The sequence below is a fragment of the Lissotriton vulgaris genome, chromosome 12 (assembly GCF_964263255.1).
Source record: "Lissotriton vulgaris chromosome 12, aLisVul1.2, whole genome shotgun sequence".
Classification (NCBI taxonomy): domain Eukaryota; kingdom Metazoa; phylum Chordata; class Amphibia; order Caudata; family Salamandridae; genus Lissotriton; species Lissotriton vulgaris.
This window is the reverse complement of record NC_141700.1, coordinates 77622594-77646589: the sequence shown is the minus strand read 5'-3', so window position 1 is coordinate 77646589 and position 23996 is coordinate 77622594. Positions and strand designations below refer to the sequence as shown.

The following is a 23996-nucleotide window of genomic DNA, read 5'->3' as shown; positions in this document are numbered from 1 at the left end:
CATGGCCGCACCTTACCTCGCCTTACACCGAAACATGCAGCAGGAGCATTTTTTATCCCCCTTTATCTGATAATATACTTCTCAGTTCTCATGCAGCTAAAGAAATCCAAAAGATGAAGACAGAGCACAATATTTTGAAGCCGCGCACTTTGGAGAGGGAAAGCGAGAACCCACCTAAAGTCATTATGGATGGCTTCTACAGCCAGTGAGTTCAAGCACTCTGTTGCCAAACAAAGACACAACCAGTCTACTAAGTATAGTGCACACAGTGGCACTGGGAGGGTTTTACTCAAATACCAGACAAAGGGGTTGATTCACAACTATATTGCAAACTGTACGATTGTTGGTCAACCCCTTGGTTTCTGTGTAGGTGTTTGAATTTCTTGACTTCTAAGCAGTCCCCAGGAGTATTCCTGAAACACCTTCGTGACTTTCCATGTACTCGGGTGCAAAGGCACTTGAGCATGTGTAATGTACCTAGTGTAAAATTACATTGCTGAAAAGGTCTTTTCCTCTTTGAAATCTTGCACCATTTTGAGGATGGTGATTTACAGTGATCCCAAGGCAAAGCTACCTGCTCTGCCATTCAGAACATTATTTCAGCAGAGCTGATTTAGCTAGAAGTGGCGTAAGACAGGCCTTCTAATTAAGGACAGCCAATCTAACATAATGTCTACTGATGGCCCTTTTTGACGGACTGAAATTGAAATCAAGGCAGTCTACAGTTGAAAATGTTTTCATTGTCTCTCACAAACTTTAAGAAAACTAGCAGCACGCCATGGACATTTTTTATAGGTCTTGAAAATTGGCCACCAATTTATGGTCACATATGGTTCAACCTCAAAAGCTATCATCAAGAAGAAAGCCAAGTTATCTACTTACTTGAGGTCTTTGGCAGCCCATCTCCGATGCTGACAATGAGGCTTTTGCTGCTAGTTTTGACGGTGGCCACATCTCCCTGGCCTCTCATAAAGTTGATGCTTCGCGTGCCTCCACCGCCCCATCCTTCCTTCTTCACCTTAAACTGAAGTCTAAGACCAAAATGCAGCCATTAGGGGATAGGGAAGACTGACCATTACAAGCTAAAACGTGCCAGAGCTACCTACAAAGGAGTGACCGAAACACACTGTGACCTGGCACTCTTCATTCATGTTTTGAGCCTAGAGTAATTACTAGAGCTTCAGATTAATTCAAGAATTGCTGTTGATCCCTTTTTGCTGCCATCGCATTTCAGTCATACGTTTCAAACATACATAGGAATAATTCACTGCTACTGAAGTACATCGATTTTGCACGTAATTGCTAACATATCCCACCCAATGTCGGTCAATGCCACGCCTCCAATCGGCTCTGCCGATGCATTCATAAACTGACCTGCATTCCCTCTGCTCTCCCTTGTTCCCCTCCAACAACACAAGAATGCCTATCGAAGGGACTGAACATAGACAATTTAGAAACAATTTGATCTGATTAAGACCAACAGTCTGGACTTTTATCTTCCTTGTCTTGGCCATCTCAAAATTGAATGAATGATGAAAAATTTATGTGGCACAATTATCCCTTGGAAAAAATATCTAAAATAAATTGGTACATATTTGACAAATTAGCTCTCACCCATCCAAGTCATCAGCAGAGCACCTCAGCACTGACACGGAGAATCTTAGATCAATACAGCAGACAGTATTTGAGTGCAGCTTAATTAAGAAGTGTGCAAACTTATACCTTAATGGTACTTTAACAATGCTAATCCTGCATCCTTTTAACGAATGGATTAGGATGCACCAGTTAGTGCCTTAGGTCAATTCATGTGCTCTTACGTGTCGGCAAAGTTGAGCTGTAATTTGGTCTTGCAGATCTCCTCGTAGCGCTTGCTAAGAAGACTAACCAGCTCCGTTTTGAATATGGATTCCAGCAAGCTGTCAGACTCCGCCTCATGCAGAATGATGAAGTCGTCCTGCCTGGTGCTAAAAGCGAACCAGAGAAAAGGGAAATCATTGTGGTGTCTTATCTTTCAAACACAGGATATTGTTACTGGTGGATAAGATTATTTTCTACCACCAAACAGGCCTTCCTGGCTATTTCTGCTACAGTAGCTATGCGATATTGAGACTCCTATCAGAGCTCAGAAGTAAAATTTGAAAATCTCATTCAGCAATTGGAAATGTTTTACTGCCCATATTTTACCTCTTGTATTGGAGAATGCCAGTTTTACATAAAGTTACAAAGTTTCTGTATGTCCCATTACTGTGGAGCAACAGAAGGTGAAGCATCTTTGCCATGACAAAAAACAATATTTTGGGAAAACAAAGAGTCCTTTGACAAAGCAGCATTATTTTATTTTGCCAAGAGCAGCTTTATAAAAAAAGATACCAGGAGTGTTTAAAGTAGGTTCACTAAGGCTAGATGAGATGTTTGGAATATCTACAGGCTATGTGAATGATCTTCACTAGCATTCATTATATGAAAATGTATCTCATGGTACTTTCTAAAAATCTAGGATTAGTTCATACATTGTGCAGCATCATTAGAACCCAATGAAATATATACAGAGCAATTAAACTTGTTAACTCTAAAAGGATATCAAATCTAGACAAAGATATGTTAGAGCGTTCTAGTGGCCAACTTGTTTTCATCATAAACCCAACGTAGAAGTCCATAAGTCAGCCGTAGAGCGTCAGATACGCACAAAGGGCCCAAGTAGTAAATACAAGCCTGTGCTTCCAGATTGTTACACATGCAATCCAACCAAATGTATGAATTCTTAGGGGCCCATTAGGATGACGGGTGGACTTAGTCCGCCCGCCATCCCATCATGGAAAGGGACCGCCCGCCATAAGGGTGGGGGTCCCGTGGGGGAAATTAGGATGCGCCCGCCACAGTGGCGGGCGCATCCTGTATTTTTACCATTGCAGTGGTAAAAATACATGTTGTGCATTTCAAAGCACAACGTGACAGGCACCGCGCGGTTCCTGCCACGTTGTTCGTTGAAATGCAGGGGGTACCCCCCATGTGCACCCCCCACCCTCCCGGAGTCCTTAGGGGCCCGCAACGGGCCCCCGCAGGGAGACTCCGCATGCCTTTCCGTGGCGGCATTGCCGTCATGGAAAGGCATTTGAAAATGCCCATAGTAATATGGCTGGCGGTGTCTGATAGACACCGCCACCATATGAAACCCTTTTCCGCCCCGGTCGCCTTGCGACAGGGGCGGAAAAGCGGCGGAGTGTCTTTCCATCCGCCCCGGACCCCCCAGCCATGATAATATGGCGGGGGGTCATTCCGGCACGGATGTAGCGGGTGAAACGCCCCCGTCAGGCGGGCGGGGGTTACCGCCGGCCTGGCGGGGGCGATCCGCCTGCCATCCTAATGGACCCCTTAGTGTTTCATAAAGAGTGCCAAGAACACTCATGGAACTCTCCAACGGTAGATTTCCAAGAGTACTTCCATGTGCCAGCTCTGCTCAAACAGATTTTCCATGGTGAAGCTCTGGAAAGTCTGAAGATATATATGATGTACAAATGTGCATTACCACATTCACCCTTTTCTTACCCATAGAGAATTTTTTACCTTATAGAGTGTGATGGGGTGGGGCCCCTCAAGGGGAATCGGACTGAGGACTGGTGGTCTGACCCCAATGTTTCACTACCTCCGTTCCCTCCCTGCAGCAGCCTGACCTTGATGGGGAGGAGGATTGGCTGACTAGAGACCCCGAGTACTGGTGGCCGACCGCGGATGGAAAAGACTCCTGTCTCTTTAAAGATTCGGATCCTGCAGTGGTAGCCCCGCCCCTGTGGACCGACGCGCCAGCGTCAAAAGAAGCCCGGAACCAGGAAGCAGCGAACGGCGTTTCCCTGGAGGCGAGGAGAGAAGGCGAAGAACGACTGAGCGAGGACAGCGCGGAGAAGGAAGCCAACCCGAAGACCGGAGAAGAGACAGCGAAGCCAGGAGGCCAGCGGAACTACGAGTCGCCCCGCCAGGTTCCCACGGGAGGAGCGTGGCTCCAACAGGTACGGGGCAGAGTGGCGGGTTGGTTGGGACCCCGAGTTCCGCCTAGTAAAGCCTTGTAAATTTGTATGGACCTGTAAAAGTTATCCCTAGAGACCCTTAATTCACGAGCACTTCCCCACGTCTACAGTCCTGTAAATACACTGATCACCGGTTTCCCTCCCTCCCGGCCCTACAGCGTGGTAAACCTAAACCCAGTCCTAATACGTCCTATGTTTCTTTACTTGCATACGGCGACACCTGACCCCCAAGAAAGACCTGACTGGGCAACCGAGGCAAGCTGGATCCAACCCGTACCACACCATTTAATCCAGCGGCGTTCTCCAGAGAGCGTATAACCAGCAGGAGGAGAAAAAGTTATACTAAAATAAAGTCTTCCTTAAAAAGTTACTTTAAGCACTCTGGCTCTCTTTCCTTTGAGGATACTCCCCAGGTCGTGCCTACTGCAGAAGAGGTTAGCCAAGTCCCCAAGTCCCCACTCACCCCGGGACATAGAGACACTCACTTCTTTATACACCTACTGGACATGTCCTTCCGCTTTCCCATGCAAGCGCAAGATTTTGTGTGTTTTCTATTAGAATCTACCAGTAGGAAGTAGTGAAAACACACAAACCTACGACATCGCCAATTCGGCACTTAGAGCCTGATTTAGATCTCGGAGGTTGGGTTACTCCATCACAGCAGTCCAATAGGATACAATAGGATATATATATATATATCGGCAGACAGGATATCTATCACTCTTATGACGGAGTAGCCCATCTGCCAAGATCTAAATCAGCGGTACAAAAGGGGGTGGTGATGGACGGAGCATCTGAATCAATCAAACACTCACATCCAGTCAAAGGATCTGGGTTTAATTCATCCCCGTTCTTTAGCCCACTCTGCCACCCCAGTTCAGACATGGCTATATGCAAATAAGTCTCACCCTGTGCCTCATGGGAACAGTCCAGCCCGAACTGCCAAGCCATGTCTTCCCTGGACCGTAAACAAGCTTCCGACGACCAGTTTCCGGCATTCCAGCCGTCTTCAGCCCGGCTTGCTTGAATCCGGTGGCAAAGTGAGCAAGGGACTCACGTCTGAGCATACCCTGCCACACTTATGGTGGCCAAAAGTGGTACAATAGGGGGTGGTGATGGACGGAGCATCTGAATCAATCAAACACTCACACCCAGTCAAAAGATCTGGGTTTAATCCATCACCGTTCTTCAGCCCACTCTGGCACCCCAGTTCAGACATGTCTAAATACAAATCAATCTGACCCTGTGCCTCATGGAAACAGTCCAGCCCGAACTGCCAAGCCATGTCTTCCCTGGACCGTAAACAAGCTTCCGTCGACCTGTTTCCGGCATTCCAGCCGTCTTCAGCCCGGCTTGCTTGAATTCAGTGGCAAAGTGAGCAAGGGACTCACGTCTGAGCATACCCTGCCATACTTATGGTGGCCAAAAGCGGTACAAAAGGGGGCGGCCTGGCGGGGGCGATCCGCCTGCCATCCTAATGGACCCCTTAGTGTTTCATAAAGAGTGCCAAAGAACACTCATGGTACTCTCCAAAGGTAGAATTCCAAGAGTACTTCCATGTGCCAGCTCTGCTCAAACAGATTTTCCATGGTGAAGCTCTGGAAAGTCTGAAGATATATATGATGTACAAATGTGCATTAGCACATTCACCCTTTTCTTACCCATAGAGAATTTTTTACCTTGTAGAGACACTCACTTCTTTATACACCTACGGGACATTTCCTTCCGCTTTCCCATGCAAGCGCAAGATTTTGTGTGTTTTCTATTAGAATCTACCAGTAGGAAGTAGTGAAAACACACAAACCTACGACATTGCCAATTCGGCACTTAGAGCCTGATTTAGCTCTCGGAGGATGGGTTACTCCATCACAGCGGTCGAATAGGATACAATAGGATATATATATATATCGGCAGACAGGATATCTATCACTCTTATGACGGAGTAGCCCATCTGCCAAGATCTAAATCAGGTCCTTAGCTATACAAGAAGAATTGTCGCATTCATAATTTCATGATATGCGCCTTATAGTTTCAGTGAATCAGGATGGGAATTTATTTCGGAAAAAGTGCTTATATTGTGCATCTAAGTAAAAAAAAAAAGAAGAGCAAAAACATTTGTGAATTACCCTCAAATAGACAATAGCTTACAAATCTTATTATTACCTCCACGTATTACATTAATAAACACAGTGCTTCTTTATCAGAACTTTCAATTGTTCATTGTCTTTGTAAACTAACAACAGGATTTTTGTTAAATACTGCTAACAATTTTGTATGCAACTTTCATCATCAAAGAAATCTTTTCATCTGCAAAACTGTAAAATCCATATAGGTAGTCTTCTCGGTGGAGGCTTCAAAACTCTAATAAATAATGAAAAAAGTTTCAAGGTGAACTTTGTTAGTTCATAAGGGATGGATCCATATCACATGATGAAAATGAACCCTTGAGTATGTATTTGTTTCCTTGACTGTGTAAATGTATTTGTTTTGTTGGGGGTTACCCACCAAAAAACGGTGGCATGTAAATTATATATTATAGTTCTACCATGAATATTGGCGGGCCGTTAAATTCTGACGCTGCACAAAATCATTTTGTAATGGGTTCGGAATAATGAGTTGTACCTTTTGACTGCAGTCCCTGCAGATTTCTCCTGGTGAATTTTGTCAAATCAAACCTGTAGAAATTTACCAGGGGAACCGTGCATGATATATTCTATTACATGCTTTAATTGGTTAAGCTATTTACCACATGTTTCAGTTTCCGTATATACCGAGCCGATCCCGCCATGGAAAGGACACTTGGACGGTGTTTCCAATGTGAGCACTCAGAAACTGCTGTTTTCACATATATACTTTAATGTTGCCTTACTTTAATGCTATCATTAAAGGTTTCTGTGTATGTGTCCCTTGAGCAGACTCTGAATGCGATTCTGTCTTAATGTGATGGGCTACATAACATGGGCTTTCTAGGCTGGGAAAGTGAACTACTTCGAGACGAAGTGCTATAGGCTGTAAGCCAGGTATTTGAGAAGTTGCAAAAGTTCTTCATAAACCATTATGACGTTTTTCTTCTCTCAAAACTTGGCAAGCTATGTAAAGCTCATGAGCTCTGTTAAGTTTTTAAAAAAGTAATGGGGAAAAAGCAGGTTTTGGGTGAAATTCGCCCAAGCAAGCCACTTGTAGGAGATTAATCCTCTCTAAAAATGGCTTTTTTTTAAAAAACGTTCTTCCATAAAGATGAGGCATTATTAAGCGTGGATGAAGTTTTGCAAAATAGGCCAACTCATCAAACTTCCCAAAGTGTGAAGCCTTTTTAAAAATGCAAAATTCTTTGAGCTACATTTAAATTTTGCACATTTTAACTTCATGATCTTTCCCCTTTCTTTATGGTGCAAATTGCTTTGATAGTAAGTCCTGCCCGAAAATGAGTTTTTAATGTATAAGAGCATTGCCATAAGCAGGAAATAAAGAGCTGACGTTCACCTCAAAGAAACACTCCTGATGGCTTGGATGTCCACCTTCTTCTTCAGGACTTCCTTTATCAGACCCTTCTCAGGTCCCTTCTTCACCTTTTCTCGGCCAATCATGTAGATGTACTTCGGGGTCAGTATGAAGTCCCGCTTAATAGACTGGAAAATGTAGGGAGATTTGGAAGTGAAGAAAATTAACACTATGTTTAATGCAAACCTCAAGAACAAAATGGATGTCTACATGGAGATTTGGGAAGGTTTTTTTTATTCTAAAAAGGTTTGTGTAAACTTCATTTCATACTTACCATATAATATGCAACCTACTTGTTCAGACATCCATCTACCTCTTAAACACTCTAAAATCCATGTAGTCTTGCAATGTTGAATGTTTATAACAGTATCTATTTTTTTCTATACGCTTTATAACCCCTACTTCTCCATCAGCTTTGGATGCTTGTTAATTCATCAAATATTAATGTTGTCGTGTATTTCATTAATTCTCCTCTAGTGGGTTTAGCTCTTTTACTAAAATGATTTTTTCTTAATGCTACAGATCCGGAACTAACAGAGTGTCATATGGAAAATAGGAAGAGATAGACCCTGATTAGAAGTTGTGATTAAAAATGACCAATGTATATAGTCTATGTAACCATACATCCACACAGGTGTAGGTACAGAATATCGAGTAGATACAATTCAGATACCCCAATAGCGTAATCTTACCAAAAAAGTGATAGGTAAGTATGTATATATTTTCTGTAACTAACTCCATATTAAATGTACCTTGTATATATGTGTGTGTGTGTGTTTGGCAGTCGAAACGCGTAACTGGTGTTAAATCTCGGGCTTTGATAAACCGTCTCCTGACTGTGCACATACTTTGTGGACGTGAAAAAGTAATATATATATATATATATATATATATATTAAGTCAACAGATGTCCGCCAGTCTCCCGGCCACTCACGGCGGCGGGCTCGAGTGAGGAGGCGACCCTCGTAATATTCAAAAAAACAACTTTACCATCACAAAGTTGACTCGAGCCCAGGTCCTTTTAGCGTGTTATTTATTTCACACACAGAATGTCAATCAACACCCGGGTGTTGATTGACATTCTGTGTGTGAAATAAATAACACGCTAAAAGGACCTGGGCTCGAGTCAACTTTGTGATGGTAAAGTTGTTTTTTTGAATATATATATATATATATATATATATATATATATATATATATATATATATATATTTCACCACTTGCGCTCCTGCTGCTTTGCCAGCTATCAATCCTCAGCCAACTTTCAAGCAAGAACACGGAAGACCCAGAGTGCAGGTGAGTTTTTTATTTTGTAGCACACCACGCCAGGATAACGTTTCGCCCTACACAGAGGGCTTGGTCACATGGCGCACTGAAAAAAGTTGCGTGAATTTAAAGTGCAAGTGCAGTAACAACGTCCTTACTGATTGGTGATACCTTAATTAGTCAAATTACCAACACCATTGTAAACAGAATTTCTTTACACGTGCAAACAGGGCGTATTATGGCAGTTTTACGCTAATGCATGAAAATTCCTGTATAAATACATATATATATATATATATACACATATATATATATCCAACAAAATTTGCCGAGCAAACCAAGCATCGGGCTTGGTTTGCTCGGCAAATTTTGTTGGATTTTATTTGTTGAAGCCCGACCTGCTTGCCCCCTGTGACGCTGTTGCAGAGTGAGACGAGTTGGGAGCAGGAGGACGCATGTCCGAAAATGCAGGCTGGAAGTGTTTGGAAAAAGCAGTGAGTGAAACATTAAACGACATACTGGCATGAAAGTTACCTTTACTAAATGCGCTGAAGGACAGAAAATACTTACGAAAAAAAGTGTGCGCAGTTCAGCATTAAAACACATAAACGCTGGCGTTCACTTGTGTAATTGACTAATCACCTTCACGCACTCTGTGGGAGAATATGGCCTGCGCTGATAAAAGGAGAAGACATCACGTGGGCAGTTCAAAGTTACAGAGAGGCACCGCCCGTGATCAAGGCTTGAAGGAGCAGAAACGTTGGGCTGAGGTAGCCGCTTGTCATCGTGCTGTTCACCATTAAAAGCTGACTTCTAAACAATCCAGCCAGTGTCGGTGAGCCTTCTTGGGTGAAAGGAGGGATTGTTTGAATATATATATATATATATATATATATATATATATATATATATATATCCACCACAAGATGCCCTCGCAAGGAACAGCCACACTCAAGAAGGTATGTTTTCAGCGCTTTAATGGTGGCAGATGCAGCGCTCAGTCAAGGCGAAACATCTAGTTAATAAAAGAAAGTCAATGTGCCAGACGCGTTTCGTGCAATACCTGCACTTCCTCATGGGCTGACTTCGGCAGAAACAGCAAATGATAATCCCAGCTCTACATATTGTGACACTCTCCCAAGTGGGTGGGGACAGCGTGCTGCCTTCTGGTCATAGTAGTGCTAGTTATTTCAGTTCCAGTGAACCATTTGCATGTGGCCGCCACAAACATGTTGAAGCCCCAGTGGGTTGATGAAAAGTTCTGAAGTGAGGGCTGCACCATCCACTTGCCACCAGCGTTACTTCTTGCTCCATAAACCCAAGCGTAGATTTACGTTGAGATTGGACCGTGCACCACGGTGGGGCTGGTTCCGCGGCTGGACGAGCCGCCAACAAATCCACCACAAGATACCCTCGCAGGGAACAGCCACATTCAAGAAGATACGTTTTCAGCACTTTCATGGTGGCAGATGCAGAATTCAGTCAAGGCGAAACACCTAGTTAATAAAAGAAAGTCAATGTACCCGACGCTTTTCGTGCGATATCCACACTTCCTCATGGGCTGACTTCGGCAGAAACAGCAAATGATAATCCCAGCTCTACATATTGTGACACTCTCCTAAGTGAGCGGGGACAGCGTGCTGCCTTCTGGTCATAGTAGTGCTAGGTAGTTCAGTTCCAGTGAACCATTTGCATGTGGCCGCCACAAACATGTTGAATCCCCAGTGGGTTGGTGAAAAGTCCTGAAGTGAGGGCTTCACCATCCACTTGCCACCAGCGTTACTTCTTGCTCCATAAACCCCAGCGTAGATTGACAATGAGATTGGACCGTGCACCACGGCGGGGCTGGTTCCACGGCTGGTCGAGCCGCCAACAAATCCACAACAGGATGCCCTCGCAAGGAACAGCCACAATCAAGAAGGTATGTTTTCAGCGCTTTAATGGTGGCAGATGCATCGCTCGATGTGCCTACACATTCCAGCATGCTGTATGAAGAAATCAAATACGTAGTTGAACCAATGAGGTGTTTATCAACCAATCAGCATGCAGTGTAAAGAGCGCTCCAATGCGTACAGGAGTAATGCCTCTGATGAAGTGGTACGTTTGCCACAGAAACGCGTCAGGCAGTACAACGAACTTGGATGGCTGGGGCGGGCTGAACCGTGATGCCGAATGGCAGACGCACTGTCGTGTGCATCTTGAGAAGCTTCGGCGTTTGTTGGGTAAAATTATGACACGGGTGCTCTCCCATGCAAGATGCACCATCTCGAAGGAATGAGAGGTTGAGGGAGAGGAACCTTCCTGCTCCAGTTTCCGGCACAGTGCGTCTTGATGAAAAGTGCCTGCTCCCATCACATCCAGATCCTACCAAGGATTCTAATTGACTATCTTAAATCTGTACGCTTTGGAACCTACTATAGGTGTTCAATGAAAGCTCGATGTGACTACACATCCCAGCAAGCTGTATGAAGAAATCAAATACGTAGTTGAACCCATGAGGGGTTTATCAACCAATCACCATGCAGTCTAAAGAGCGCTCCAATGCGTACAGGAGAAATGTCTCTGATGAAGTGGTACGTTGGCCACAGAAACGCGTCAGGCAGTACAACGAACTTGGATGGCTGGGACGGGCTAAACCGTGATGCCGAATGGCAGACGCACTGTTGTGTGCATCTTGAGAAGCTTCGGCGTTTGTTGGGTAAAATATATATATATATGAGCTATGTAAATGCCATCACAGAGGACTTTCAGTTGATGAAAACTTTCACTCAAAAAAGGAAAACTGCCAAACTTGCCTTCTTGTCACATCTCAACTTGCGCCTATAGAATGGAAGACATATCATTTTCAGTGCATCAGAAAATGTCCTTAACGCTATGTTTTTGGAAGCAGAGCGATGTTAAAGTTTTAGAACAGATGGAGAGCTTTTAACCGTGCTACCGTATTGCATTGTATATTAAACTCTATATTAACCATAGGTCTATAATCCATTGAATATTTCTTCCTGCCTTTCAGCTATGTTCCTCTCTGTATCCTTTGTTTTCCCAGCACATAATTATAAGCACAACTCTATTTTGTTCTGAAGGATTGATGGAAATCCTCCCATCATACACAACAGCGTCAGCCTTTTCCTGAAACTCCGCCGCTACAGTGAGAGTGCTGAGCAAAGTACTGTCTGTAGTGTAAGCCAGGCACACATGGAAGGGAATCTGTGTCTCGATGGGCGAATATATAAATCACAAATAGTAGTCACAAATTGTGCACCAAATTTCTGCGACCAGTCTGTAATTTTGCAATGCAGTGTACTAACAAGTCACATTGTAAATTCTCTAGCGGCAGGGAGGCGAATAACGATATACTGTTAAAATATATAGGGCCATATGTATAAAGATACCAATTAGCGATTCTGTTATAGCGATTTTTAAGAAATCGCTATTTCAGTATCGCTAATTCCTATGTATGAAGAAAATCGCAATTTTTTAGCTATTTCTTGATATTCCTTAATTGCGAATTCGCAAATTGCGAATTCGCAATTAAGGAATACTTTCCCATTCTTTCCTATGGGCCTCCAGGCCCATAGGAAGGAATGGGAATTTATTCTCAATTTGCGATTCGCAATTTGCGAATCGCAAATTGAGAATAATTTCAAGGGTGCAGGGGTGTCCAAAGGACACCCTGTTGCACCCCTGAAATAAGTATGGGTGCACATGTGGTGCACATACATGCCCTAAGGGCATGTATGTGCGTCACATAACACTTAGAAAAATGCAAAAATGGGCGTTTTTCAAGAAATTCGCAAATTACCACCAACTTGAAGTTGGTGGTAATTTGCGAATCCTTAAATGCAATAGAAAAATAAGGAATCGCAAATTTTACGATTCCTTATTTTGCACCGGATTTTCATTCATATATCCCATTTAGCAAATTTGCATTTGCAAATTGCGAATGCGAATTTGCTTCATACATATGGCCCTAATTAGGTAGGTTGCTATTTGCAACCCAGTTTGGCTACAAATACATGGATAGTGGCATTCCAGAAGCAGCAGACCATCATCACTGGGCTTGCATTCCCAGATAGGAATCAAGTCTTGAAAGCAGCCCATGTGCCTTCAAATTGGCATTGCTTTAACAAGAAATTGTTTTCCTGAACACTTCGGTCCCAAGGTCCACTGACTGCTGCCCCAGAGCCCACCAAACACATTTTCCAAAAGGTAAGCTGTCCATTAGGAATTGCTTTCCTTTTAATAATGAGTTACCAACTCCTTTGAGGTGTTGGTAATCTTGCAATGATTAGAAATCGCAATTATCTAATAAAGCATTGATACAGGTCATTGCAAATTGCAACTAGGAGGGAACACCCCTTTCACACCCTTTCCTACTTATTATTTCAATAGAGTTGGTAAACCCCTCGTGAAATTTGACAGAGTATTTCTGAATTGCAAGAGGGGTTTAGTACATTGGGAAATGTGATAGGGTTTGCTACTGCAAATTCATTTCATACATCTTTAGCCATATACTGTGAAATCCCAGATTACAGATGCTCTAAGTATTCGCTAATGCTGACTTGCATAGCTGCGAAGTAAAAGAAGGTTTATATATTCTCCAAAATATTGGTGTAGTTTGGCAGTTCCTTCTAATATCTTCACAGGTCACCTCCTGTACCTTAAACCGCCGGTCATACTTGTTGATGGAGTCGGCAAAGTCTATCCGTTCCCTCTTTGTCATGAACTGCCGCAGCTCAGGACGGTCCTCCATGCCGAGGTAGTCGCCTACAAAGTTTCTATTGATGCTGTTCCTTCGTCGCTCCTTGAAGTTGTAGAGGATGTTGGAAGCTGAGTGCACAAGAAAATAAGTTATCCACCTATGTGTGTCCTGCCTCTATTGGTTGCTGTGGACACCCCTCCCGCTACCCACTCCTACAACCCATTGTTCTAAAGGTATTTTATCATTTGCTGCTGTTTTCTGACTGATACTTGCCAGAGGTGGGTACAAGACTATTCTGGTGAATGTAGATCATGAGAGTCCAATATAGGTCCAAAATGACGATTTCCTAGCCAGATTTCCAACATATTCACTAACTTTGTAAAGAATTTCGACTAAGATTCATTATATGTACATTTATATTCTGTGGGTGTACTTAAAATCTGGCATGGTTATGGCCATCTTAGCCCTATATTAAACAGCATTAATGTAGGGCTAAAACCTTTTTTCCATACCTTTTCTGTGAATCTAGGTAAAAAGTTCAAATTCTGTAGATTTTAGTTAAAAATGCATTTAGTTTGATGACTTTGGTAGCAAATGTTTCAATCAGAAATGTTAACTTTCTAGGTATTCTAGGTATTTTGCATTTAGTTGAAAAACATTAAGGGGCCAATTATGATGCCAGTCGGAGTTGCCTCTGACCGACACTATCGCCGACTGCCTAATTACTCTGCAACCGCCCATGGTGCTGTTGCATACTGACATTTCCCTATGGGAGCTTGTGCTACGGCCATAAATCGGCTGTAGCACAAGCTCCCATAGGAAAATGGGATGTTGTGTTCATCCCTGCTAGGTGTTGCAGGCATCTCAGTGTGCCTGCCACACCGTGCAGGCATCAACATAGGGGCACCCTAGGTGCCCCCTAGGCCCCCAAACGGAAGCCGCAAGGAGAAAGGGGCCCTGCTAGAGGCCCCCAAACTCACTTTCCGACGGGCTTTCCATGTCGGGAAGCCCAGCATGGAAAGCCTGTCAGAAACCGAGCATCATAATCCCAACGGCGGAAATGCCATCCATTGGGATTACGGGATGCTCTCTCACTGGCCGACGGACTCCTTGAGCCCATCGGAATCCAGCCGGAATGGCCGGCTGGTTTCAATTCGGTTCACCTATATTGTTATCAGGCGGTCGGAATTGAAACTGCCGATCTCGGTCAGAAAGCCTCCGACCTCAGGTCAGAGGTTTCCTGACCCAGATCGTAATAAGCCCCTGAGTTTGAAAAAGTCATTTATTATTGTGATTTTTTCTTACATTTATTTACTTGACCTGGGTAAAACTTGGCCTTGCCATTATCTCAGCTGGAAGTCTACTATTGTTAGTCCATCGTTAACCAGTTTGGGCAATAGAACCAACTTTTGCTAGTGCTAAATTCTGGTAATTGCCTACTAAAAACCTTTTTTTATACTATGATTTTATGAGCAGCCGGTTAAAATACCCATTATTTCCTCTTTTCGATTGTTGAACTGATTTGTTCCTTATCCTTTCACTTAAATCTGCGTTACTCAAATGAAACAGCCAGTGCTTGTTTTGTAAAAGAATAAGTGCCAGGGCCCTGACAAGGAGGGCACTGCAGCATGCACCACCCATTGCCCCTGACAGAGCTGCCAATGACGTTACCAAAACAAGTCCTAACCATCTCTCCCGCCTGCAAGGGCGACAGTTCAGATTATTCCAGGACCCCAAAGCTAAAGGAATGGCTGCGGAGGCAGGTATCATTTCTTTTTAATGCATATTGTATTCATTAACAACTATTGTTCTGCTCATCTCTAAATTAGATAAGCAGCACCACCACGTGGCAGAAAGTCAGCAGTGCGGTGTTGACAATTAGGTGCCGGTGCCAAGCACTGGAAACCAATTAAGTGTGGGTGTCTTGCACCGGAAACTACCTGCTCAAATCAAGCACTGGAAACAGCCCTAGAACAGATATTGCTTCAGCAGAGTGGAACTCATAATTCCACAAACTGGTAAATGTTCTACTTCAAGATGGTTACCAATATAGAGCTATGAACACTTTTTCTACACAGTGTTACATACTGCTTAATTAGCACATACAACAAACTGAGTTGTTGACTCCCAAACATTTAAGGGCCTATTCACATAAGCATTCATGAGTAAGGAAGTAGTGCAAAAGGAGTACTCGTTTGCGTTCTTTTACATGCCTTTGTGAATCGTATAGAAATATCCAACTCCATCAGTAAAAGTGCAAAGAGGGCTCAGGTGTTTCCATTTGTACAAATTAAATGCAAATATGTCCTGACTATTGTCATTTTATTTCCATTGTATCTGTTTTGGAGCCAATTAAGAAATGCAGGTAACGGTACATTAAAGAATACCACGGGAGCTCTACTTTACATACTCCAAAAAGCCTCTGTGGATAGGCCCCAGGATGTTTTAATATTTCTCATGTGAAATGTACACTTTGTATCGACTTTACAGGGATGAATGGCAGGCTCACTCCTGAGGGAATGTGAATATGTGACTTGGAGGTTCCACTGAGCTATAGGTATTCACTTTCTTTGTGAATCCCACTTTCTATGGCACATGTTTTTGCCCTTTGCTTACCTTCTTCTCTCATCTGCTCATATTTCCTCCTGGCGATGTGTTTCCTCCACGCTTTTTGGATAGTTCTAGCAAAAGCGTCAAACTTTCTTTCTCTGACCTCTTCTAGCAGAAAGAGCTGAACACAGATAAAGTGAAGAAGAAGAGAACTTAAAGGTTGAGAGACTGTTAGTGTCACAATGAGAACAACCAATGTTAGATAAATCAGCATGTGAAGAGCATTAGGTTCAACCTTCTCTGATATCATAATGAGAGGGCGGAACAAAGTGTAAGCAAAATGATACAGCTATGCCATGAGGGAAGTCTAGAGCTTTACCATATTGCTTATACTTTGTTCCACCCTGAGCAGTGAGACCTCAATAAAGAACAAATCTTCCGCATTTGATTAGAACCTTTCTAGATTAGTGGATATGACAAGAATGAGTGAGCGAGCCCAATAACTGGATGGCGAGGTGCTATACAGGAAACCATATAAACACATCTTACCCTTTTGACTTTTAAGGGCAGCAACTGAAACACAGGTGAATGCCATGATCCAACGCCCAAACAATCCATACGACTTGTTTCTCAAAACAATACACAAAATATATGAAGACGTATAGAGCAAACAAATAAACAAATTATGATTTTATTTTTAATTCACAAAAAATGCAAAAATCAAAATCCTAATGGGACAGTTGAGGGTTTTCAGTCTTTATTTACATATAAAATGTAAAAGTTTTATTTTTAAAAGATGAAGCGAAATGCTAGTCTCTAGCATATCAATTTGCCTTTTTTGCTCATAGCGCATGCTCTCTTTTCGATGGTGCATACTACTGCTCCAGTTGAGGCATTGAACCATCCATATTCTATTCTCCCATGAATAAAGATAAGGATACCAACTACATTTGTATCTTCCAATTTCACATTTCTTCACATTTACAGAGTGTTTTTAACATTTTCAGTTTTCAAATAGCTTTTTTACGTATATGTACTTAGTAGTCTGCTAATATTATTTAATTTTATAGAGTCATAGACCCCCTGACTCTTCAACCCGCTGGGGGTCTGCAGACCACAGGTTAAGAACCATTGTTCAAGTCAAAATCACTTAAATCAATTAATTAAAATCCTAAAAGTTCATCAAACATGTTAAATTTCAATACAAGTGGGAGACCAAAAATGGTTAAAAATGACAAATATCATAAAAAGAGAAAGACATCTATCATATATGGATATTTTAAAACAGGTATAAAAACATAATTAAGAGAAACTCTGTATAGGGCTTCTTATTTTCTTTTTTCTAGCGACTGCAACCAAACAACTCGCAATGTTAAAAGTAACCCATGGAGTATCCAATAGCTGCAGGTACATTATACTTGGTTTAACCTGGAGAAACCCTTTACCTTTTAAAAGTGGTAGAATAAACTTTTTTCTATACTCAGAATATGAGTCGCAAAACAATATAAAATGTGCGGTATTTTGAATAGAGCTGTGATCACACTCACAAAGAGCGGCCTCCTCTGGTTTAGTCCAAACCTGATAATTCCCCAAGATAAAATGAATCAGGTTGAAACGAAACCTTGTCAGTAGCCAGCGATGGAACGGCTTGGATACTAGCCTTAGATAAGGTTCTATTGAGGGGGATATGATTAAAAGAAAATGAGCCCTAGGGGTGGGTTTTTTCAACTCCGCGGACTCGCGATCCTGGGCCACTAATAGCAAAAAGTTCGTTTTTACCCAGCTAACATCTCCCTTGGTAATCAATTCTGGCTTAAAATACAATTCAGGCCGCCCTAGTTTAGCAAACATGTTTTTTTATATAGGTGAACCAAGGTATTGCGGAAGCTCTATGCAGGAGCAAACAGTCTTTTAGAATCAAGCGATTCATACTGAGTTTAGGGTTCATCCAGGTTTTTACCCAACAAATTAGAGGGGCCAGATTTAACAGGTCGGAAACGTAGCCCATCCCCAGCTTTTGATGTACAGCAAAAGTAGATGATGATTGGGGTAAAGAAAGAAGGGATCGAAAAAATGTATTCTCAACCAGCTGTATCCCCTCTACATTCTTGTACCCCCATATAGCAGCTCCATAGGTCGCTACTGTGATGCATTTAGCTTTGTAAACTTTCAAGACCGCCTCACAGGGCCTGCCACCCAGGCGCCGCACAAAGCTTAGTATAGCAGATGCAGACCTGCTTACACTGTTTCTTTTAGCTAAAAGTTGGGGGGCACAAGAACCTCTATCATCAAACAGGACCCCCAAGTAAGTAAAAACCTTAACCCCTTCGATGCTCATGACGGAACAGTTCCGTCATGAGGCACAGTGGAGCTGTGCTGATGACGGAACCGTTCCGTCATGACCACACCCGTTATAATTGTTCCTCAGCACCGGAGGGGAATATGTCCAGCAGCAATGTGGTTAACACTAGTGACGGCTGACCCCATACAATAAAAGGTTCTGACTTTGTCTTTTTTGGGGCCCATAGTTAAGACATGAGACTTAGCTATGTTGACAACTAGGTCCAAGGAACTCATGAAGTCACAGAAGGAGTTCAGGAGTCTTTGAAAACCTAGAGGGGTGCGTGCTATTAAAATTGCATCGTCCGGGTATAGGAGGACCAGAATGGCTTGGCCTCCTACACACTGAGTATCCATAGTTGCTTCCCCTCCGATGTTATCAATGCTGTTAATGTATAATGTAAAAAGTAGAGGGGCCAGGATGCACCCCTGGCGCACTCCTCGATCTGATTTAAAAAGGCGAGTACAGTTACCATCATGAGACACTCCCACTGCTGCATACAAATCCTGGTGAAGGTCAGCTAAAATGTTCACCAGGCAAGGGTCTAGCCCCATATCTAGAAGGATAATCCACAGCCTTGATCTGTTGACCAGATCAAAGGCAGAGGAACCATTGTTAAAGGGGTCTAAACAGAGCTCTATGTAAGTTGTCTTGTCTGATGAAGTAATGGTAAGTTCAGATACACTTCCTAAATGGCTCACAATTTCCATCCCTCTTTGCCAAGTATTAATGAATCTCATTTTTCCTTTTGTTAGACCAACACTGAAATATCCTTTCCCATCCCCAGGGTTCCCTTCATTGGTGCCCCTGCAAGACCCCTAACAAGACTGTACCCTCTCACCTCGGAAGACTCTTCTACATTCTCTGCTACTTCCTGGGCCACTAGTTAATTTCTATAAAGTGACCACAGAACCCTAAAATCTCGACACAGAATTGTAAAATCAAGAGAGGTAAAACCACAAGGTGCAAGGTGTAGTAAAAGTGGTAGAAATTTCCAGGCGGGCAGCGTGCCCAACAAGAGGATAATTCATGGAAATTCATATGATAAAACCAATTACTCTGGTTATTCCACATGCCACTGGGTCACAGCTGTAACTGGGATGTAATTTGATACCACAACATTACTGATTCCCCTATTATCCCATGGTATCAGTAATTCCGCTGCGGGTTTGACACACAAGTTACAATGATACCCGTTGTCTTTAATACATGTTCAGTTATAAAACCCCTATGAAAAGATATCCTTACTAGTGTGAGGGTTTGTTTGTGGATTTGGAGATTTTCTGACAAAAAGTAACCGATATTCAAGGACGTTCCTCAAATTATGATTTACAACCAAGATTGTATAAAGATGAATCTTGAAGCCTTAATGAAAGGCAATAGACTAATTTAACTCAATAGAAAGGTTAAGATACCACAGAATGTTCCCTGTTGGATGTAAAGGAATGATTCAACTAGCAACTTTTCACAATCTGTTCAGTCTATAACTCATACAAAGTTAATAACACCTCTGGAAATTTCTTAGAGATATACTCTTTTCAGATACATAATATTCTTAAAGGAATATTTCCTGTCTTTCTTCATACTGCTTTTATTTCTTCATATAGTATAGGGATCAAAATAATACTGTTCCTATATAATATATTAGAGACTTTGGGAATGTAGTTGTTATAAACCATGGTCTGTAATGTAGATTGAAGTTTCAAAAATATTATGCTTAGGTCTTGATTCCGAGTTTGTTGGAATGAAGGTGCTATTTATCCCACCGGTGAGTGCAGACCAATGTCAACAAATTCACAAAAATCTATTTAGCAACAAAATTGTCCCTAACCTTAGTAGCAGTGCGAAACAACGGCCCTAAGCATTTCAGATCATATGACTCTGTAGACTCTGTATTAATTAAACATGTAGCTAATAGAATTTTTGTTTCTCATCAAAATATAGTTAGGTCGTGCAAATCTAAAAAAAAAAAAAGAAAACCTTTACAGAATAGAGTAAAATGAATGAATGTGTGGTAAGGACTATGGTCACAAGGACAAAAATCCAAGGATTCCAGAGATTCAAGCCTTTCAAAAATAACAGCATATGGTGGACAGTACCCATCCTATGACTACTAAGTAAACAATGCCCATAGCTGACCGAGACCAACCATAAATACATAAATAAATAAACAAATGTAACCCAGAAAATATCTGAACATGGTGAACTGGATGTATGATGGAAGAATGTATGCCTTTACCACTCATCATTTACCTCGCAATGCCTTTACTACGCATGCTTTTACCACACATAAACCTTTACCATGCATTACAATGCAAGGTAAGCATATGTTAAGGTAAGTGTGTATATACATGTATATAGTTAGTAGTTCTAACCCACATTTTTAAAATTATTTTATATTTTCATGTTTTCTTTATTTACCAACCCTAAACCCTAAAATTCCCTTACCGCCCTATATCCACCCCTAAATCCCAGCAAATACCCTTACCACCCTATATCTCTACCCATCCCTAAACTCTAAAAAATATCCTCAGCACCCTATAACCCAAGACCCCTCTAAACCCTAAAAATGCCCTTACAACTCTAAACTCTTACCCACCCTAAACCCTAAAAACACCTTTACCACCCAATACCACTACCCCTAAACCCTAAAATCACCCTTACTACTCAATATCTCTACCCACCCCTAAACCCTAAAAATACCCTTACAACCCTATATCTCTACCCATCCCATAACTCTATAAATCCCTTACCACCCTATACCTCTACCCCCCACTAAAGCCTAAAAATAACCTTCCCACCCTATACCCCTACCCACCCCTAAAACTTGAATACCACCATATACTCCTGCCCACCCCTAAACTATATATAATATAGATATATGTATGTGTGTGCATATATACACACACAAACACACATACAAATACTTACCTTGCCATATAAAGGTGTGTGTGGTAAAGGTATATACGTGGTAAAGGCAGTGCGTTGTAAGGGCAGTGTGTGGTAAATGGTGTGTGGTAAAGGTATTGCGTGGTAATGCCTGTGTTGTAATGGCTGTTTTCATGGTGAACCATTGACCCACAAACTAAAGACTGTTACAAGCATCCATACAGTTCATGTAGCTAATCAGTGCGGATATATTATTTCACTTCTACATTAACCCTTGAATAACTCAATTAATGTTTGTCTCATTTGTTAAAACCAAAAGATCTGATTTGTATTATTAAAAAGTTGGTGAGATTGGTTACCTTTTGCAGTTACAGATAAATAAAAAATCGATTTCCTACAAAGGTTGTACTTTAGCTGTGATGCTACCTGTCAGGGACTGCATAACATATGCCTAACAAGATCAACTTGGACCAAAGCAAAGTCTTGCCACGGCACTCTCCCTGCCAGTTTTACTCCATGTGTTATATAGTGTCAACGTATGGCCCTACTGGATGTTCACAGTACTGAAGATACTGTAAATGAGCTAAAATTGAATAACACATGAGAAACCGTAAAGAAAGAAAAAGCCTGCACGCTACATAGAAACTGGAACTAATGAAGACCTGGGTGTTAATTGTGCGTACCAAATGCCACAATTTCCAAAACGGATTAGGACATCAGAAAATTACCATTTAGGTCGAATTCTATGTCAGGACCGGAGTTGAGGATTATGCTTTCATTCTTCGCAGTATTTTTTCAGCAGCCATGTTTGTTTTATTAACATTTAACATTAACAGACTACCTTTCCCATCAACCATGAGGAAAGGAGTAAGAAGAAAACATTAACCAATTAGGACAAAGAGTATCCCTTTAAAGTCGTTTCTCTATGGTCTTGTCCCCTCTTCGCTGCTCAGCAGCCATAAGATAAGTATCTCTTTCTTTCCTAGCTTTGTGGTATGTTTTGAAGGCATATTTCTGCAATTGTGCATGTTTATTCAAAATGTTTACTTAAGTTTCCTCTTTTCTTACCGGTTAGCGCCGCAGGGGCACATGTCAGTGTTCCTCACGAGGCTCTAACTCACAATTTTTTGTTTGCGGGCAGTGGAACACTGTTATGGCCTCCACCGGCTAGAGGACGCTCAACTTGCACGTGCATACCATAGAAATACGCGTCAACGCGGGCTATGGCGCGTATCTCAAATTCATAGCAGTGTGACCGGTTCCCGAGCCCTGGCCTTGCGAACATCACCTGGAGCAGAACACCCTTTCAGGATCTGTACAGGCTACAGTGCCCGATTTGTGGTGATGACGCCCTTGCAACGGACTGCATTCATTCTTTTTCTGATGCCAGTTAAGTGGATGCCTCCAGCCAGTATCATACCGGTTAGGCCACAGGTGTTGTAAATCCTTTGTTGGGACTGCCCAGGTGTGCTTCTTTGCCCTCGTGATGTATTGTAAAGTGTATATTATCCCAGGGCATGTACCCACATAAGTGCTTTAGGCCTTCTCAGTGCTGTTCCACATCTCTATATCGCAGCCTTCGGCCGTAATAGACATAATTGAGCATGTTGTACATCAACCTAAGGCAAATTGTGGGAAGGACGAGGTTGTGCCCCTCTAACTTACCTTCGATGATTATTTCTGCAACACTGTAGATGCCTCCATACATCAAGCGGTCGCTTCAGCAATTGTCAATTGACACACATACTATTGCATTTGGCCTGCGGTTTTCTGGAACCCCCAGTTCTGTTGGATTCACCTCTGGGGTACAGACAACCAACTGGTATCTCAAACAGCAACTTTCAGAAGGTAGAAACAAAAAGCAAGCATGTGCAAGGCGTCGTCTAGACGTTTTTTGACCGCTTAAAGCAGGCAATTTTATTCCAGCCTCCTAAGTTTCCAGATACTCAGCTGACCATCCCACTGGGCAGAGGCAGAGAGGATTCCTACCCTCAATTAGAGGTGGAAGGCATAACTGACCATCTAGACATGGATGGACTCCCATGCAGATGACTCCCACAGTGATTTGGATGTGGATCCTGGCCCGACCACAGCGTCCTAACTCCGTCTCAGAGTCCCCCAGTCTGACATGTTGGATTCAGACGACCTGGTAAACCCCCGTTCTGTGTAATGGTCCTCCACAGAAAAGGTAGCGACTTATGTTGTGGGAAGGTTGAGGAAACCAGTTGAAAGAAAAACCTGGGCTCGCCTCACGGAGGAGTGCCATCTCTCCTCCCTTGAGGGGAAAGCCACTATTGGCCCAGAGTTAGACCCACAAATGTCCACTTTTCTAGGGGAATTCGCCAGGAATCCCAGGAAAGTCAATGATCACTCCTGGCGGTCATGCCAGGATACAATATTGAATATCACAGAAATATTAGACATTGCTGAGGAGGCCAAGCAGCTGGGTTCCTTAATCTCCCCAGACATCTTGTTAGGTTGGGCACAATATGCTGTTATTTTTCTGGGAAGCTATTTGTGTGTTGTCTTTCGAACATAGCCGATCACCCCTCATCAAGGTGGATCCAAACTTGGAGACCTGGCTTCTTCTGAGGCAGGGCCAATTACCCAAGGGAGTCTGTTTGGGGACCCTTTCGTCAAAGAATTGGGCAAGTGTGTTGCCACCTTTACTTCCCTAGAGATGGCCCAGTCGTCATTAAATAGGATCTTCCCCCCTAATGTTTTT

General features: G+C 42.5%; 1 protein-coding gene across 1 annotated transcript in view; it reads right to left on the bottom strand.

Annotated features, from left to right (window-relative positions):
• Positions 1 to 23996, bottom strand: part of MYO1F (myosin IF) — a 273313-nt gene that overhangs the window by 70319 nt on the left and 178998 nt on the right. Inside the window, exons 20-24 of the mRNA XM_086947211.1 lie at positions 16108 to 16222; positions 13450 to 13619; positions 7506 to 7651; positions 1818 to 1964; positions 883 to 1031 (exon numbers count right to left, since the gene is read on the bottom strand). Of these exons, the coding sequence (XP_086803337.1) occupies positions 883 to 1031; positions 1818 to 1964; positions 7506 to 7651; positions 13450 to 13619; positions 16108 to 16222 (727 nt within the window). The remainder of the gene's footprint in view (positions 1 to 882; positions 1032 to 1817; positions 1965 to 7505; positions 7652 to 13449; positions 13620 to 16107; positions 16223 to 23996) is intronic.